The following is an 18,294-nucleotide window of genomic DNA, read 5'->3' as shown; positions in this document are numbered from 1 at the left end:
AAGGTGTGAAGTGAAGACCAAGTTGCAGCCTTGCAAATCTGCTCAACAGAGGCCTCATTCTTAAAGGCCCAGGTGGAAGCCACAGCTCTAGTGGAATGAGCTGTAATTCTTTCAGGGGGCTGCTGTCCAGCAGTCTCATAGGCTAAACGTATTATGCTACGAAGCCAAAAGGAGAGAGAGGTTGCCGAAGCTTTTTGACCTCTCCTCTGTCCAGAGTAAACGACAAACAGGGAAGAAGTTTGACGAAAATCTTTAGTTGCCTGTAAATAGAATTTCAGGGCACGGACTACGTCCAAATTATGCCAAAGTCGTTCCTTCTTTGAAGAAGGATTAGGACATAATGATGGAACAACAATCTCCTGATTGATATTCCTGTTAGAAACTACCTTAGGTAAAAACCCAGGTTTAGTACGCAGAACTACCTTGTCTGAATGGAAAATCAGATAAGGAGAATCACAATGTAAGGCAGATAACTCTGAGACTCTTCGAGCCGAGGAAATGGCCATCAAAAACAGAACTTTCCAAGATGAAAGTTTAATATCAATGGAATGAAGAGGTTCAAACGGAACTCCTTGAAGAACCTTAAGAACTAAGTTTAAGCTCCACGGAGGAGCAACAGCTTTAAATACAGGCTTAATCCTAGCTAAAGCTTGACAAAAGGCCTGGACGTCTGGAACTTCTGCCAGACGCTTGTGCAAAAGAATAGACAGAGCAGAAATCTGTCCCTTTAAAGAACTAGCTGATAAGCCTTTTTCCAAGCCCTCTTGGAGAAAAGACAATATCCTTGGAATCCTAACCTTACTCCATGAGTAACTCTTGGATTCGCACCAATACCGTGCCTGTATCAAAGTATCAATAACTGACTCGGAGAAGCCACGCTTTGATAGGATCAAGCGTTCAATCTCCACGCAGTCAGCCTCAGAGAAATTAGATTTGGATGATTGAAGGGACCTTGTATTAGAAGGTCTTTCCTCAAAGGTAGAGTCCATGGAGGACAGGACGACATGACCACTAGGTCTGCATACCAGGTCCTGCGTGGCCACGCGGGCGCTATCAGAATCACCGATGCTCTCTCCTGTTTGATCTTGGCAATCAGTCGAGGGAGCAGAGGAAACGGTGGAAACACATAAGCCATGTTGAAAAACCAAGGAGCTGTTAGAGCATCTATCAGCTTCGCTCCCGGGTCCCTGGACCTGGAACCGTAAAGAGGAAGTTTGGCGTTCTGGCGAGACGCCATGAGATCCACTTCTGGTTTGCCCCAACGATGGACCAGTTGAGCAAATACCTCCGGATGGAGTTCCCACTCCCCCGGATGAAAAAAGTCTGACGACTTAGAAAGTCCGCCTCCCAGTTCTCCACACCTGGGATGTGGATCGCTGATAAGTGGCAAGAATGAGACTCTGCCCAGCGAATTATCTTTGAGACTTCCAACATCGCTAGGGAGCTCCTGGTTCCCCCTTGATGGTTGATATAAGCCACAGTCGTGATGTTGTCCGACTGAAATCTGATGAACCTCAGTGTTGCTAGCTGAGGCCAAGCTAGAAGAGCGTTGAATATTGCCCTTAGCTCCAGAATATTTATTGGGAGGAGTTTCTCCTCCTGAGTCCAGGATCCCTGAGCCTTCAGGGAATTCCAGATTGCGCCCCAGCCTAGGACAATCGTCCAATCTGGCCTGCGAAAGGTCATGCCCCTGGACAGATGGACCCGAGATAACCACCAGAGAAGAGAATCTCTGGTCTCTTGATCCAGATTTAGTAGAGGGGACAAATCTGAGTAATCCCCATTCCACTGACTATGTCCATTGCCGCTACCATTAAGCCAATTACTTCCATGCACTGAGCCATTGATGGGCGTGGAATGGAATGAAGGACCCGGCAAGTATTTAAGAGTTTTGATAACCTGGCCTCCGTCAGGTAAATTTTCATTTTTACAGAATCTATCAGAGTCCCTAGGAAAGAGACTCTTGTGAGTGGTGATAGAGAACTCTTTTCCACGTTCACCTTCCACCCATGCGACCTTAGAAATGCCAGAACTATCTCTGTATGAGACTTGGCCATTTGCAAGCTTGTCGCCTGTATCAGGATGTCGTCTAGATACGGAGCCACCGCTATGCCTCGCGGTCTTAGAACCGCCAGAAGAGAGCCCAGCACCTTTGTAAAGATTCTCGGGGCCTTTGCCAACCCGAAGGGGAGAGCTACAAACTGGTAATGCCTGTCTAGGAAGGCAAATCTTAGGAACCGATGATGATCTTTGTGAATCGGTATGTGAAGGTAGGCATCCTTTAAATCCACCGTGGTCATGTACTGACCCTCTTGGATCGTGGGTAGGATAGTCCGAATAGTTTCCATCTTGAATGATGGAACTCTTAGGAATTTGTTTAAAATCTTTAGGTCCAAAATTGGCCTGAAGGTACCCTCTTTCTTGGGAACCACGAACAGATTTGAATAAAATCCCTGTCCTTGTTCCGTCCGCGGAACTGGGTGGATCACTCCCATTACTAGGAGGTCTTGTACACAACATAGGAATGCCTCTTTCTTTATTTGGTTTTCTGATAACCTTGAAAGATGAAATCTCCCTAGAGGAGGAGAATCCTTGAAGTCCAGAAGATATCCCTGAGATATGATCTCCAACGCCCAGGGATCCTGGACATCTCTTGCCCACGCTTGGGCGAAGAGAGAAAGTCTGCCCCCCACTAGATCCGTTTCCGGATAGGGGGCCATCCCTTCATGCTGTCTTAGGGGCAGTAGCAGGTTTTCTGGCCTGCTTGCCCTTGTTCCAGGACTGGTTAGTTTTCCAGGCCTGTCTGTAACGAGCAACGGTTCCTTCCTGTTTCGGGGCGGAGGAAGTTGACGTTGATCCTGCCTTGAAGTTTCGAAAGACACGAAAATTAGACTGTTTGGCCTTTGATTTGGCCTTGTCCTGAGGAAGGGTATGACCCTTACCTCCCGTAATGTCAGCGATAATTTCTTTCAAGCCGGGCCCGAATTAGGTTTGCCCCTTGAAAGGAATATTAAGTAATTTAGATTTAGAAGTCACATCAGCTGACCAGGATTTAAGCCATAACCAGCATCAACATTCATACAAAAATTCCAAAATACACCATTATCGACAAAACGGTATTGATCTCTAGGTTCACTCTGAGTGATATTAGCGTGCAAGCGTGCAGTGATTCTAAATAATGTTTATATATGCTGTGTGCATAAGAAAATATAGATGACTTCACTTTCAACTCTTGATTCGTATCAGATCCAGGTATACACAATGTAAGTGACGTTTCAGTAGAAAAGATTTTCAAGATGTAAGTGAACAAACAGAGCATATGAAACAACCGGTATAACTTCACTGTTATGTTAATTCACAGGTACAGTCTATGACAAGAGTTTCCTTTTTGTCTTTTCCACAAAGCTCAAATTTGCTCTTAATACAGTTCAAACACTTTACCCCCACACCGGACAATACCTTATAACTTCAGACTGTTCGTCCTGTCGGTCCTACTCAATGCAGGGAGGGGAAGCGTGGTACTGGCAAGCTCTGTTACTCTCCTTGTGTTTAGGAACGCTGTACGCACCTGGTGTTCAGCTCGATTGATTGCACGTTTACCAGCAGCACTAACACTTGCACTATCACCTCAGAGACTAGGCTGGATGCACAATCCTTTCAGTACAGCGATTTCCCAACGCTGAAATAACGAACAACATAGCCACTTTGATGGAAAGGATTGCAAGCTGCACAAAAGATGGATAATTAAAAAATAACAATTTATTGGTTACAATTTAAAAATGTTTAGCACACATCATAGTAGTTCACCCAAGCACACAGGAGAGGCTGCTCTCCGACGCGTTTCCTGCTACAAAAAGCACTTCATCAGGGATAGCAGCTGATTCCCTGTACTGCCATTTATACCGGTAAATGCGATTTAACCCCTTCGGCACCTTAACACATTTTTATTTATCACAGCAACATGTGATGTGTTATGGGTAGGTGAATATCAATTTATTTTTAGTGTCAGAAGGGCCACATTATTACCGGACTAAATGGCTTATATTTATACTCTATTTAAGAACATAGGTAATAGAAATAACAAAAAATAAAGAATAAAAACAATGTTGTACGATTCTAGATGTTAGATAAAGAGAAAGGATGGCGTAATTCAATTATAGGGTAAACTTATTATACAAAAAGATGAATATTTATATACCATGAGAAAGAGATACAGCAACCTAGATGCAGTATGTTATTAGTTGCATTTTATTTTTTATATTTATTATTATTATTATTTTGTCCCATTTAATGCAAATAAAACAAAATAAAGTTTTTATGTGTCTTGTTATACATATATTTATATATTATAGGTGCCGAAGGGGTTAAATCGCATTTACCGGTATAAATGGCAGTACAGGGAATCAGCTGCTATCCCTGATGAAGTGCTTTTTGTAGCAGGAAACGCGTCGGAGAGCAGCCTCTCCTGTGTGCTTGGGTGAACTACTATGATGTGTGCTAAACATTTTTAAATTGTAACCAATAAATTGTTATTTTTTAATTATCCATCTTTTGTGCAGCTTGCAATCCTTTCCATCAAAGTGGCTATGTTAAAGCCATAACGCTCTGCGCGCTTGAATGGCAAAACCGGAATTCTTAGCTGTTAGTTTAGTTAGATGTACAATGGCATCAGAAACAAATGCATTAGCTAGCTTAAGGGCTTTAAGCTTGTCCATAATTTCATCCAATGGGGCTGAGTGAATGGCCTCTTCTAGAGACTCAAACCAAAATGCCGCAGCAGCAGTGACAGGCGCAATGCATGCAAGGGGCTGTAAGATAAAACCTTGTTGAACAAACATTTTCTTAAGGTAACCTTCCAATTTTTTATCCATTGGATCCGAAAAAGCACAACTATCTTCCACCGGGATAGTGGTACGCTTAGCTAAAGTAGAAACTGCTCCCTCCACCTTAGGGACCGTCTGCCATAAGTCCCGTGTAGTGGCGTCTATTGGAAACATTTTTCTAAATATAGGAGGTGGGGAAAAGGGCACACCAGGTCTATCCCACTCCTTGCTAATAATTTCTGTAAGTCTTTTAGGTATAGGAAAAACGTCGGTACACACCGGTACTGCATAGTATCTATCCAGCCTACATAATTTCTCTGGAATCGCAACTGTGTTACAGTCATTCAGAGCTGCTAAAACCTCCCCTAGCAATACACGGAGGTTCTCAAGCTTACATTTAAAATTAGAGATCTCTGAATCCGGTTTCCCTGGATCAGAACCGTCACCTACAGAATGAAGCTCTCCGTCCTCATGTTCTGCAAACTGTGACGCAGTATCGGACATGGCTCTTGTAGCACCAGCGCGCTCTATTCTTACCCTAGAGCAATCGCGCTTGCCTCTTAATTCTGGCAATTTAGATAATACTTCTGTCAGGGTATTATTCATAATATTAGCCATGTCTTGTAAGTTGATTTGTATGGCCGTCCCTGATGCATTTGGCGCCACAATATCACGCGCCTCCTGAGCGGGAGGCGAAGGTACTGACACGTGAGGAGAGTTAGTCGGCATAACTTCCCCCTCGTTGTCTGGTGATAATTCCTTTATAGATAAAGACTGACCTTTATTATTTAAAGTGAAATCAATACATTTAGTACACATGTTTGTGGGGCTCCACAGTGGCCTTTAAACATAGTGAACAAACAGATTCATCTGTGTCAGACATGTTTAAACAGACTAGCAATAAGACTAGCAGACTTGGAAAACACTGTAAATAATTTTACAAGTAATAAAGAAAAACGCTACTGTGCCTTTAAGAAGCACAGAAAACTGTCACAGTTGAAATAACAATGAACCAAATCAGTTATAGCAAACAAATTTTCACAGTAAATGTATTAAGTTAGCAGAGCATTGCACCCACTTGCAAATGGATGATTAACCCCTTAAATTTTATGCCCCAACAAGTTTTATCACCAATGTACCTCACAAAACGATTAAACATGCCAAAAATCGTTTAAAACATCCTTTTTTAAGGAGCATGTATCTCTATTGATAAGCCTGATACCAGTCTTCCTACTGCATTTAAGGCTTATAACATCACTTCAGTATTAATAGCATTTTCTCAGTCAAATTCCATTCCTTAGAAAATTACTTTACTGTATATATTTAAACCAGCCTGCTAACAGTCGCTCTCACTGTATTAAAGGCTTTTACTTACATTACATCGGTATCAGCAGTATTTTCTTAGTCAATTCCATTCCTTAGAAAAATAATTTACTGCACATACCTTGTTTGCAGGATTCCCCGCACGCTATTCCCTTTCTGAAAGTTACCCCACTCCTCAGAATATGCGAGAACAGCCAGTGGATCTTAGTTACTGCCGCTAAGATCATAGAAAACGCAGGCAGATTCTTCTTCCAAATACTGCCTGAGAATAAACAACACACTCCGGTGTCATTTTAAAATAAACTTTTGATTGAAGAAATAAACTAAGTATAAAAACACCACAGACCTCTCACAACGTCCTATCTATTAAGTTGCAAGAGAATGACTGAATATGACATGTGAGGGGAGGAGCTATGTAGCAGCTCTGCTTGGGTGATCCTCTTGCAATTTCCTGTTGGGAAGAGAATATATTCCATAAGTAATGGATGATCCGTGGACTGAATACACTTAACAAGAGAAAACTTACTTAGAAACTCTCAGTTTAGCTCTGTTGAAAAGGTAGCTGGAAAGCCCATTGCAAGTGGGAAATAAGACACTCCCCCCTTCTTTTGCATATGAAAAGACCCTTTACACAAACAGGAGCAAGCTGGAGAAGGTAGCTGAAGGTATTCTCATAAAACTATGGGGCTTGGTTAGGAGTCTGAAAATCAGAACAATGTTATTTAAAAATAAGCAAAACTATACATTTAAAAAAAAAACAAACAAACAACTTTATGGGCTATATAAATAGATCATCTACAAAACATTTATGCAAAGAAAAAATGTGTATAATGTCCCTTTAAGTGGCATTTTAACAAATCAGACTTTTTTCTTTAATCAGAACGCATAAGAAATTAAAAGTTGTTTTATTAACACAAATCTGTATTTAATAAGTTAGATTTTTTTTAAAAATTATATACACAATGCAGACATCTGAAATCAAACTGTGTAAACATCTTAAAACAAACAGCAGCTGATGAACTAAGAGAGGATAGGCCTGGGTAAGCATAATCTCATGCCAAGTCTGCTTGAGAGATAGTTAGTGGCTTGCCTCTGGTGTGGTTACACCCTCAGTCAGAGGGTAATATTCCATTTTGGATCAACTACTCCTTGAATAAAAAAAAAAAAAGTGGGATTTAGATTTATCTCCAATTCTGAACATTAGTATATTTAACATCAGCACATCATCCATGTTTTCTTGCTGGCCAAATATCAAATGTATATGAAAACAAACAGAGCACCACCTAATATCATATGTTAAGTTACTGAAATTATATTAAACAAAACAGATATATAGGTTTAATAAGGCAATAGTTTCAGGTTAAGTCCTTACAGATGAGGGAATTATAAAAAAAAAAAAAAAGTCTGTGGCAGAAAGAGGGAGTTTGATAACTATCTAAAAAGGGTGCATAAGTCTGGATTCTACATACATGCACATGGTTAATAGACAGATCCGAGAGAACCCTCTACTTCGCTTTAGAAAAATGTACACAAATGTTAACGAGTCTAAAGACTTAAAGGAATAATAAAAATTCAAAAATATCTATATTTTTTTTATCTGTACATAATTCATGTTAATATGCTAAAGAATGCAACAAATTTACATTTTTTCTACAATGACAACTTAATATAGAATATATATTATTAATATAAGGATCAAACTCAATACTCAAATTAAGACAATGATATTAACAAGTGCATCAAACAGCAGAGGCAGTCTTAAGAGTTCTCTGAATAAAAAGACAGACATATGTGGTAGGTTTATTTTTGCCTTTTGCATCTTACAGATTTAGAAGAAAAAAAAAAAAGCTAATTTAAATTACCCTTCATTTGTGAAAAAAGTACCTAGCACCATCTTTAAAATATTTTGAAACATACTTCCCATGCAAAATCTTAAACAGCCTTTTCACATATAAGTGGTGAACTCGGTTATGTTGACAGATTAGTTAAAGCAAGCCAGGTGCTTCACATTTTATTCATATGCTTAAATAATAGGATTTTTATAATTCTTCTCTCGTGCATTTAGGCTCGCCATCTCTCCAGTAATGTACTGAACATTTAAGTTATAATTGAAACTATGAGGTTGTTCTAAAATTTCTGTCCAATTTTAATGACGCAAAATCAGACATCAGAACTGCAGTAACAGTACATCAAACGGTTAATACATTTAAAATTCCATGAACACTGTGAAAGTATTAAACTTCTCAGATAAACTAAATTATATATTAAATCTATGTCTAGAGTTCTCATTACTGAAAGGTGACAGACCTATATACATCAGTTGTATCCTTTGGCACATCAAGAAAAGGAAAGCAGGCTTATAAATCCTCCCCCTACAGGAAAAAAAGATACAAAATCCACCGCCCCCCCACAAAAAAGTTGCAATCAGTAGATGTTTAGAAGTGTACAATATATATTCAGTAAAGTATTAAAAAGAAGAGGCAGGTACAATTATGAGTAAGAACAGAAATCCAAGGCACAATTTCTTCCTATTGCCGAATAATTGGATCGCGTATGTCGGTGACATTGACATTACTAGTTGAGGGTAGATATAACAATGTTCAGCAAATTAGTGAAGACTCCGCCTTATACCACATGTTTTAATTCCTCATACAGCGCTCCAACTTAAAAAAAAGAGTGCCTGTGAGTAAATATGGAAGCAAAAGGCATAAACGCCCTGTTAATATCTTCCAAGTTTTAGAAATTATTTTTACAGTAGTTGGCTTGTTCAAACTTCTGTAATTTTAGTGCTCAATATGAGGGTTTTTTTTTCTGTTGTGTTTTTAAATTCAAACATCTCCAAAGTCTCGACCTCAAGATGAGCTGAACTGCAAATAGTGAAGCATTTCTAGTCTCTAGAAAGAACAGTCTCTGCCTTTCAAACTGTTGTATCCCCAAATTCTTTGTTCCATTGAATGTATGAATCCAGGGTAGAAGGGCTGACAGTGCGCTTAATTTTCTTCAAGGAGCTCATGAAATCAGAATACTTAATATTTCTCATCTAAAAAGTAAATAAAATAAAATTAATCTACCACATAAAAGCAAATTCAATAGATATGAAATACATATTTTCATGGGAGTTACAGAAGGGATACATTTAAAAAAAAACTAGGTGCCAGGCCAAACATTTTTGGCGAGAGGATGTTTTACATATATAATTCACAGAACATCTATGCATGTCCCTTACCTGTGGTGCTTTTTGGAAGGAAACAATCGCCTGAAGTATAGCAACTCTTTCAGTGCCATGCTCAGGGTGGGGGGGTTAAAACAGAAAGAATAGGAAGAGAACAATACACCTGGCATTGTGCTGCCTCCTTTACCTTACAACCTGACCAGGGATTTAGAGGCATCTTACTAGGAATGGATTTTCAAGGCACCATAGTGCTTTGATGTGGTTATTTGTAATGCCCTGAGTAAAATAAATGTATAAAAACATAATTTATGCTTACCTGATAAATTTATTTCTCTTGTAGTGTATCCAGTCCACGGATCATCCATTACTTGTGGGATATTCTCCTTCCCAACAGGAAGTTGCAAGAGGATCACCCACAGCAGAGCTGCTATATAGCTCCTCCCCTCACTGCCATATCCAGTCATTTGACCGAAACAAGCCGAGAAAGGAGAAACCATAGGGTGCAGTGGTGACTGAAGTGTAATTAAAATTTAGACCTGCCTTAAAAGGACAGGGCGGGCCGTGGACTGGATACACTACAAGAGAAATAAATTTATCAGGTAAGCATAAATTATGTTTTCTCTTGTTAAGTGTATCCAGTCCACGGATCATCCATTACTTGTGGGATACCAATACCAAAGCTAAAGTACACGGATGATGGGAGGGACAAGGCAGGAACTTAAACGGAAGGAACCACTGCCTGTAGAACCTTTCTCCCAAAAACAGCCTCCGAAGAAGCAAAAGTATCAAATTTGTAAAATTTTGAAAAGGTATGAAGCGAAGACCAAGTCGCAGCCTTGCAAATCTGTTCAACAGAGGCCTCATTTTTAAAGGCCCAGGTGGAAGCCACAGCTCTAGTAGAATGAGCTGTAATTCTTTCAGGGGGCTGCTGTCCAGCAGTCTCATATGCTAAACGGATTATACTCCGAAGCCAAAAGGAAAGAGGTTGCCGAGGCCTTTTGACCTCTCCTCTGTCCAGAGTAAACAACAAACAGGTTAGATGTTTGACGAAAATCTTTAGTAGCCTGCAAGTAAAACTTCAATGCACGGACTACGTCTAGGTTATGCAAAAGACGTTCCTTCTTTGAAGAAGGATTAGGGCATAATGATGGAACAACAATCTCTTGATTGATATTCTTGTTAGAAACCACCTTAGGTAAAAACCCAGGTTTTGTACGCAGAACTACTTTATCTGAATGAAAGATCAGATAAGGAGAATCACAATGTAAGGCAGATAACTCCGAGACTCTTCGAGCCTAGGAAATAGCCATCAGAAAAAGAACTTTCCATGATAGAAGTTTGATATCAATAGAATGAAGGGGTTCAAACGGAACCCCTTGAAGAACTTTAAGAACCAAGTTTAAGCTCCATGGGGGAGCAACAGGTTTAAACACAGGCTTAATTCTAACTAAAGCCTGACAAAATGCCTGAACGTCTGGAACTTCTGCCAGACGCTTGTGTAAAAGAATAGACAGAGCAGAAATCTGTCCCTTTAAAGAACTAGCTGATAATCCTTTGTCCAAACCCTCTTGGAGGAAGGACAATATTCTAGGAATCCTAACCCTACTCCATGAGTAATTCTTGGATTCACACCAATGAAGATATTTACGCCATATCTTGTGGTAAATTTTCCTGGTGACAGGCTTTCGTGCCTGTATTAAGGTATCAATTACTGACTCGGAGAAGCCACGCTTTGATAGAATCAAGCGTTCAATCTCCATGCAGTCAGTCTCAGAGAAAGTAGATTCGGATGATTGAAAGGACCTTGTATTAGAAGGTCTTGTCTCAGAGGCAGAGTCCATGGTGGAAAGGATGACATGTCCACTAGGTCTGCATACCAGGTCCTGCGTGGCCACGCAGGCGCCATCAATATCACTGATGCTCTCTCCTGTTTGATTTTGGCAATCAGACGAAGGAGCAGAGGAAACGGTGGAAACACATAAGCCAGGTTGAAGAACCAAGGCGCTGCTAGAGCATCAGTGCCGCTTCTGGGTCCCTGGACCTGGATCCGCAACAAGGAAGCTTGGCGTTCTGGCGAGACGCCATGAGATCCAGTTCTGGTTTGCCCCAACGGAGAACCAATTGAGCAAACACCTCCGGATGGAGTTCCCACTCCCCCAGATGAAAAGTCTGACGACTTAGAAAATCCGCCTCCCAGTTCTCTACCCCTGGGATATGGATCGCTGACAGGTGGCAAGAGTGAGTCTCTGCCCAGCGAATTATCTTGGAGACTTCTGACATCGCTAGGGAACTCCTGGTCCCCCCTTGATGGTTGATGTAAGCCACAGTCGTGATGTTGTCCGACTGAAATCTGATGAACCTCAGTTTTGCCAACTGAGGCCAAGCTAGAAGAGCATTGAATATTGCTCTTAACTCCAGAATATTTATTGGGAGGAGTTTCTCCTCCTGAGTCCATGAACCCTGAGCCTTCAGGGAGTTCCAGACTGCACCCCAACCTAGAAGGCTGGCGTCTGTTGTTACAATGGTCCAATCTGGCCTGCGAAAGGTCATACCTTTGGACAGATGGACCCGAGATAACCACCAGAGAAGAGAATCTCTGGTTTCCTGATCCAGATTTAGTAGAGGGGACAAATCTGTGTAATCCCCATTCCACTGACTGAGCATGCATAATTGCAGCGGTCTGAGATGCAGGCGCGAAAATGGCACTATGTCCATCGCCGCTACCATTAAGCCGATTACTTCCATGCACTGAGCCACCGTGGGGCGCGGAATGGAGTGAAGAACACGGCAAGCATTTAGAAGTTTTGATAACCTGGACTCTGTCAGGTAAATTTTCATTTCTATAGAATCTATCAGAGTCCCTAGGAAGGAAACCCTTGTGAGAGGAGATAGAGAACACTTTTCTTCGTTCACTTTCCACCCATGCGACCTCAGAAATGCCAGAACTATTTCTGTATGAGACTTGGCAATTTGAAAGCTTGACGCCTGTATCAGGATGTCGTCTAGGTAAGGAGCCACCGCTATGCGTCGCGGTCTTAGAACCGCCAGAAGTGAGCCCAGAACCTTTGTAAAAATTCTTGGGGCTGTAGCCAACCCGAATGGAAGAGCTACAAACTGGTAATGCCTGTCTAGAAAGGCAAACCTCAGGAACCGATGATGATTCTTGTGAATTGGAATGTGAAGGTAGGCATCCTTTAAGTCCACTGTGGTCATGTACTGACCCCTCTTGGATCATGGGTAAAATGGTTCGAATAGTTTCCATCTTGAATGACGGAACTCTGAGGAATTTGTTTAGGATCTTTAAATCCAAAATTGGTCTGAAGGTTCCCTCTTTTTTGGGAACCACAAACAGATTTGAATAAAACCCCTGTCCTTGTTCCGTCCGCGGAACTGGATGGATCACTCCCATTACAAGGAGGTCTTGCACGCAGCTTAGGAATGCCTATTTCTTTATCTGGTTTGCAGATAATCTTGAAAGGTGAAATCTCCCTTGTGGGGGAGAAGCTTTGAAGTCCAGAAGATATCCCTGAGATATGATCTCCAACGCCCAGGGATCCTGAACATCTCTTGCCCACGCCTGGGCGAAGAGAGAGAGTCTGCCCCCTACTAGATCCGTTGTCGGATAGGGGGCCGCTCCTTCATGCTGTCTTCGAGGCAGCAGCAGGCTTTCTGGCCTGCTTGCCCTTGTTCCAGGACTGGGTAGGTTTCCAGGCCTGCTTAGATTGAGCAAAAGTTCCCTCTTGTTTTGAAGTAGAGGGAGCTGATCCTGCACCTGCCTCGAAATTTCGAAAGGCACGAAAATTAGACTGTTTGGCCCTTGATTTGGCCCTGTCCTGAGGAAGGGTATGACCCTTACCTCCAGTAATGTCAGCAATAATTTCTTTCAAACCAGGCCCGAATAAGGTCTGCCCCTTGAAAGGAATGTTAAGTAATTTAGACTTTGAAGTCACATCAGCTGACCAGGATTTAAGCCATAGCGCCCTGCGCGCCTGAATGGCGAATCCGGAATTCTTAGCCGTTAGTTTAGTCAAATGAACAATGGCATCAGAAACAAATGAGTTAGCTAGCTTAAGTGTTCTAAGCTTGTCAATTTCAGTCAATGGAGCTGTATGGATGGCCTCTTCCAGGGCCTCAAACCAGAACGCCGCCGCAGCAGTGACAGGCACAATGCATGCAAGGGGCTGTAAAATGAAACCTTGTTGAATAAACATTTTCTTAAGGTAACCCTCTAATTTTTTATCCATTAGATCTGAAAAAGCACAACTGTCCTCAACCGGGATAGTGGTACGCTTTGCTAAAATAGAAACTGCTCCCTCCACCTTAGGGACTGTCTGCCATAAGTCCCGTGTAGTGGCATCTATTGGAAACATTTTTCTAAATATAGGAGGTGGGGAAAAGGGCACACCGGGTCTATCCCACTCCTTACTAATAATTTCTGTAAGCCTTTTAGGTATTGGAAAAACATCAGTACTCACCGGCACTGCATAGTATTTATCCAGCCTACACAATTTCTCTGGCACTGCAATTGTGTCACAGTCATTCAGAGCAGCCAATACCTCCCCAAGCAACACACGGAGGTTCTCAAGCTTAAATTTAAAATTAGAAATCTCTGAATCAGGTTTCCCCGATTCAGAGACGTCACCCACAGACTGAAGCTCTCTGTCCTCAGGTTCTGCATATTGTGACGCAGTATCAGACATGGCTCTTACAGCATCTACGCGCTCTGTATCTCGTCTAACCCCAGAGCTATCGCGCTTGCCTCTCAATTCAGGCAATCTGGCTAACACCTGTGACAGGGTATTATTCATGATTGCAGCCATGTCCTGCAAAGTAATCGCTATGGGCATCCCTGATGTACTTGGAGCCATATTGGCGTGCGTCCCTCGAGCGGGAGGCGAAGGGTCCGACACGTGGGGAGAGTTAGTCGGCATGACTTCCCCCTCGACAGACCCCTCTGGTGACAATTCTTTTATAAATAAAGACTGATCTTTACTGTTTAAGGTGAAATCAATACATTTAGTACACATTCTCCTATGGGGCTCCACCATGGCTTTTAAACATAATGAACAAGTAGTTTCCTCTGTGTCAGACATGTTTATACAGACTAGCAATGAGACTAGCAAGCTTGGAAAACACTTTAAACAAAGTTAACAAGCAATATAAAAAACGTTACTGTGCCTTTAAGAGAAACAAATTTTTGCAAAATTTGAAATAACAGTGAAAAAAGGCAGTTACACTAGCGAAATTTTTACAGTGTATGTAACAAGTTAGCAGAGCATTGCACCCACTTGCAAATGGATGATTAACCCCTTAATACCAAAAACGGAATTATAAATGACAAAAACGTTTTTAAACAGTCACAACAACTGCCACAGGTCTACTGTGGTTGTTACCCTCCTCAAACACGACTTTTGAAGCCTTTTGAGCCCTTCAGAGATGTCCTGTATCATGCAGAAGGAAGCTGAGTGTCTCTGTCTGTAATTTTAGCTGCGCAGAAAAGCGCTAAAATAGGCCCCTCCCACTCATATTACAACAGTGGAAAGCCTCAGGAAACTGTTTCTAGGCAAAAATCAAGCCAGCCATGTGGAGAAAAAACCAGGCCCCAATAAGTTTTGTCACCAAACATATATAAAAACGATTAACATGCCAGCAAACGTTTTATATTACACTTTTATAAGAATATGTATCTTTGTTAATAAGCCTGATACCAGTCGCTATTAAATCACTGCATTTAGGCTTAACTTACATTAATCCGGTATCAGCAGCATTTTTCTAGCAAATTCCATCCCTAGAAATATGTTAACTGCACATACCTTATTGCAGGAAAACCTGCACGCCATTCCCCCTCTGAAGTTACCTCACTCCTCAGAATATGTGAGAACGGCAATGGATCTTAGTTACTTCTGCTAAGATCATAGAAATCACAGGCAGATTCTTCTTCTAATGCTGCCTTTGATAAAACAGTACACTCCGGTACCATTTAAAAATAACAAACTTTTGATTGAAGTTAAGAAACTAACTATAATACACCACTCTCCTCTTACTACGTCCATCTTTGTTGAGAGTTGCAAGAGAATGACTGGGTATGGCAGTGAGGGGAGGAGCTATATAGCAGCTCTGCTGTGGGTGATCCTCTTGCAACTTCCTGTTGGGAAGGAGAATATCCCACAAGTAATGGATGATCCGTGGACTGGATACACTTAACAAGAGAAAACACAGATTTTCAAGTGATCACTCGAAGCAGAAGAAATTGTAGTTCTGATGTAATGCCTATTGTGAACATGCTCACACTATCAATAAAGTTGCCAGTCTGAGTTTGTATTTCAGAAAAGCCTTTTTAATGCACATCTTTGCATACTCCCACAACTTAATTTATAAATTAATTTTATCCAACTTAAGACTTCAAATAGAGTGCGTATTAAATGGTGGCCATCGAACAACATTCAATCCTTTAACTAGATCCTTTGTAGGCCTTGAAAAAACAAAACTTTTAAGTACAGTTAATTCCAAACGCCACCCTGGTGGGTTTCTCACTGAAATTATTTACATACCACTTGTGCAGTCATAAGGCAAATGGTTGTAAAAGCTTTACTGTTATCCCCTTTGTTCAGAAACAGCAGACATGCATGGTTTGCCATTGCTTTTTGGTAATTAGAAGGCCACTAATTGCACCACACTTTTGAAAAAGGGGTGAATCAGGTATCTTGTAAATTTAATTTTAGCTGTAGTGTAGATATTGCACCTTTCTCCTGACCAAGGATAGGCAAGGTGTCCGTACACGGACACTGGTGTCCGTGACTGGCCCTTGCAGTGTCCACCACCCATTTTGCAGGGGGCAGGGAGGAGTAGGACAGATGAATGCTGGTCCTGACTCCTTCTTGACAAAGGCGGCACCATGTTTTGCGGGGTTGGGGCCGCACCCAAGGAAGTGGGATAGTGAGAGAAGGAAGAAGCAAGCTGCCTGCAGTGCAGCCTGTGTCAACCACCCGTGACCCGTCCCGATCCTTGATCTGTCCGGCAGCATGGTGCTGGTGTCTGTGTGTAGAAGACCACCGCCTACTCTGATAAACCTTACCTAACCAAAAAGGTAACCAAGCATGATGATCATGCGATTAACATCAAGGTGGGTGAGTTTGGTTAGGAGTTGCAGACTCTCAATACAAAAAAAAAAAAAAAAAAGGTTAGAATTTTGAAAAAAATTTATACTAGTATACCACAAGCAGTATTTATATAAATGTTATTTTTAACTTATTTGATTAGATGACTAATTTGTACTTGTGGAACTAGACCAGGGGCAACCAACAAGCAGACCATTTGACAGCAAAGTGCCGCTCTCCTGACTTATAGAAACTTAGAATGTGTTGGCAGATAGGAACTATTCGGCCAATCTAGTCTGCCCAATTTTCTGAATACTTTTATTAGTTCCTGTCCTTATCTTATACCTAGCATAGCCTTATACCTATCCCATGCATTTCTACATTTCTTCACTGTCTCTACCACTTCTGCTGGATGGCTTTTCCACCATGCATCCACTACCCTCTCAGTAAAGAGAGTGTTTTGTGATGTTTTTAGTTTGAAATGTACCTTGGTGTCCTTCACTAAGGTCTGTACTTTGGAAAATGTCTGCCACAGTCTTGGTCCGTGCCTATCCCTGCTCCTGACACCTACCAGCCCCTGATCCCTACCTGTTCTTAACCAAACAGCTCTCTTCCTTCTCTCACCCCCCCCCACTGGTCACCAACATCTTTAGGTACTGGCAGACAGTCTGCATTTTTGTACATTTACTGTAGGGATCCCTCCTCAAACCTCCCAAACAGATATCTAACCCTCCCCCACTGAATAGAAGCCACCTTCTAAGGTCTGCCAGTACCTAGTTTGGTGATTTTATTAATTTTTTTAAATGATTAAAAAAAATTTCTGTAGTGCAGCGGTCACCCTTTAACCCTCCCCAATCGATTGTCTGTAGGGACCCCCTCCATCTGTTACAATATGTTTCTGCAGCGTAGTGGCCCATCCCTCCACCTCCTTCACCAAATCTTTTTTCTGTAGCCTAGGGAACCCTCCCCTTCTTCCTCCCTCCCTCACACATCACTGCAAGCCGTTGCAAACAGCGACAGAGTTCACGGTCTGCATCAGCGATTTGCCTTCATCTATTAAGGAAGCGTATTTTTTCGCTCCCTAGACCATATGATGTTAGATGCCTTCTGCCCCTGCCTGCTGTCAAAACTGACAGTGAGGATGCAGCATGAGGTAGAAGGTTGCACATAGGTAGTACGTCAACAGAGTACGCTGAGCAGAGTACCCTGTGACGTAGTACCTACATCCAATAGGCATAAGGGGTTCAACTGCTATAGATGAAGTATGTATATAAAATAAATTAGTGTCCCACTTACCTCACTTGCAGACATATTTTTTACCTGTTCAGGTTTTAGCTCTGTAAAAATAAAAAAAAGTTAGTCAGATTTGCTCACTTCACCTTTTGCAGTCAGAAAGATCTCAAATGTTCTTAAAAGAAAAGAGGCACAAACTGTTTTAACAACTAAACGATAGATAAGATTATTTTCATATAGAATTTGCATCAGTCTGCAGCAATGACTGTCAGTGTCAAATGGGAAGTTAAAGGGACAGCATTTCCTAATTGTTTATACCCTTTAATTTGTTTCCAATTATCTATTTAAACTCCTGGAGCATATTAAATTGTTTACATAAAAATCTCCTTTTACTTTATTTCGGTAACAAAAAAAGTCTGCAATATACTTTCATTATTTATTTTGTCCCCTTTTCCTGTAATAACATTCTGAAATTGTGAGCTTTTCAGTTCTATTCCACACAGTCATTGGCTGCACACTCTAGTGACCTATTTATAACTGTCCCTAACAGGCCACAACAGAGAAAGTAACATGGCAGCTCCCATAGTTTTAGACACTAAAACTTTATAATAATTTTGTCAATATTTAAAAAAAGGAAATTTATTCT

At 41.3% G+C, this 18,294-nt stretch overlaps 1 protein-coding gene across 1 annotated transcript in view; it reads right to left on the bottom strand.

The window, feature by feature from the left end:
- Window positions 1–7,934: 7,934 nt before the first annotated feature.
- Window positions 7,935–18,294, bottom strand: part of SPAST (spastin) — a gene marked incomplete in the record, with an annotated part of 171,477 nt that continues 161,117 nt past the window's right edge. The window contains 2 exon segments of the mRNA XM_053710921.1: window positions 7,935–9,186; window positions 17,712–17,752. Of these exon segments, the coding sequence (XP_053566896.1) occupies window positions 9,064–9,186; window positions 17,712–17,752 (164 nt within the window).

This window comes from Bombina bombina, chromosome 4 (genome assembly GCF_027579735.1).
Source record: "Bombina bombina isolate aBomBom1 chromosome 4, aBomBom1.pri, whole genome shotgun sequence".
Lineage (NCBI taxonomy): Eukaryota > Metazoa > Chordata > Amphibia > Anura > Bombinatoridae > Bombina > Bombina bombina.
Note: the sequence above shows the minus strand (reverse complement) of the source record. Positions and strands in the feature narration are given on the sequence as shown.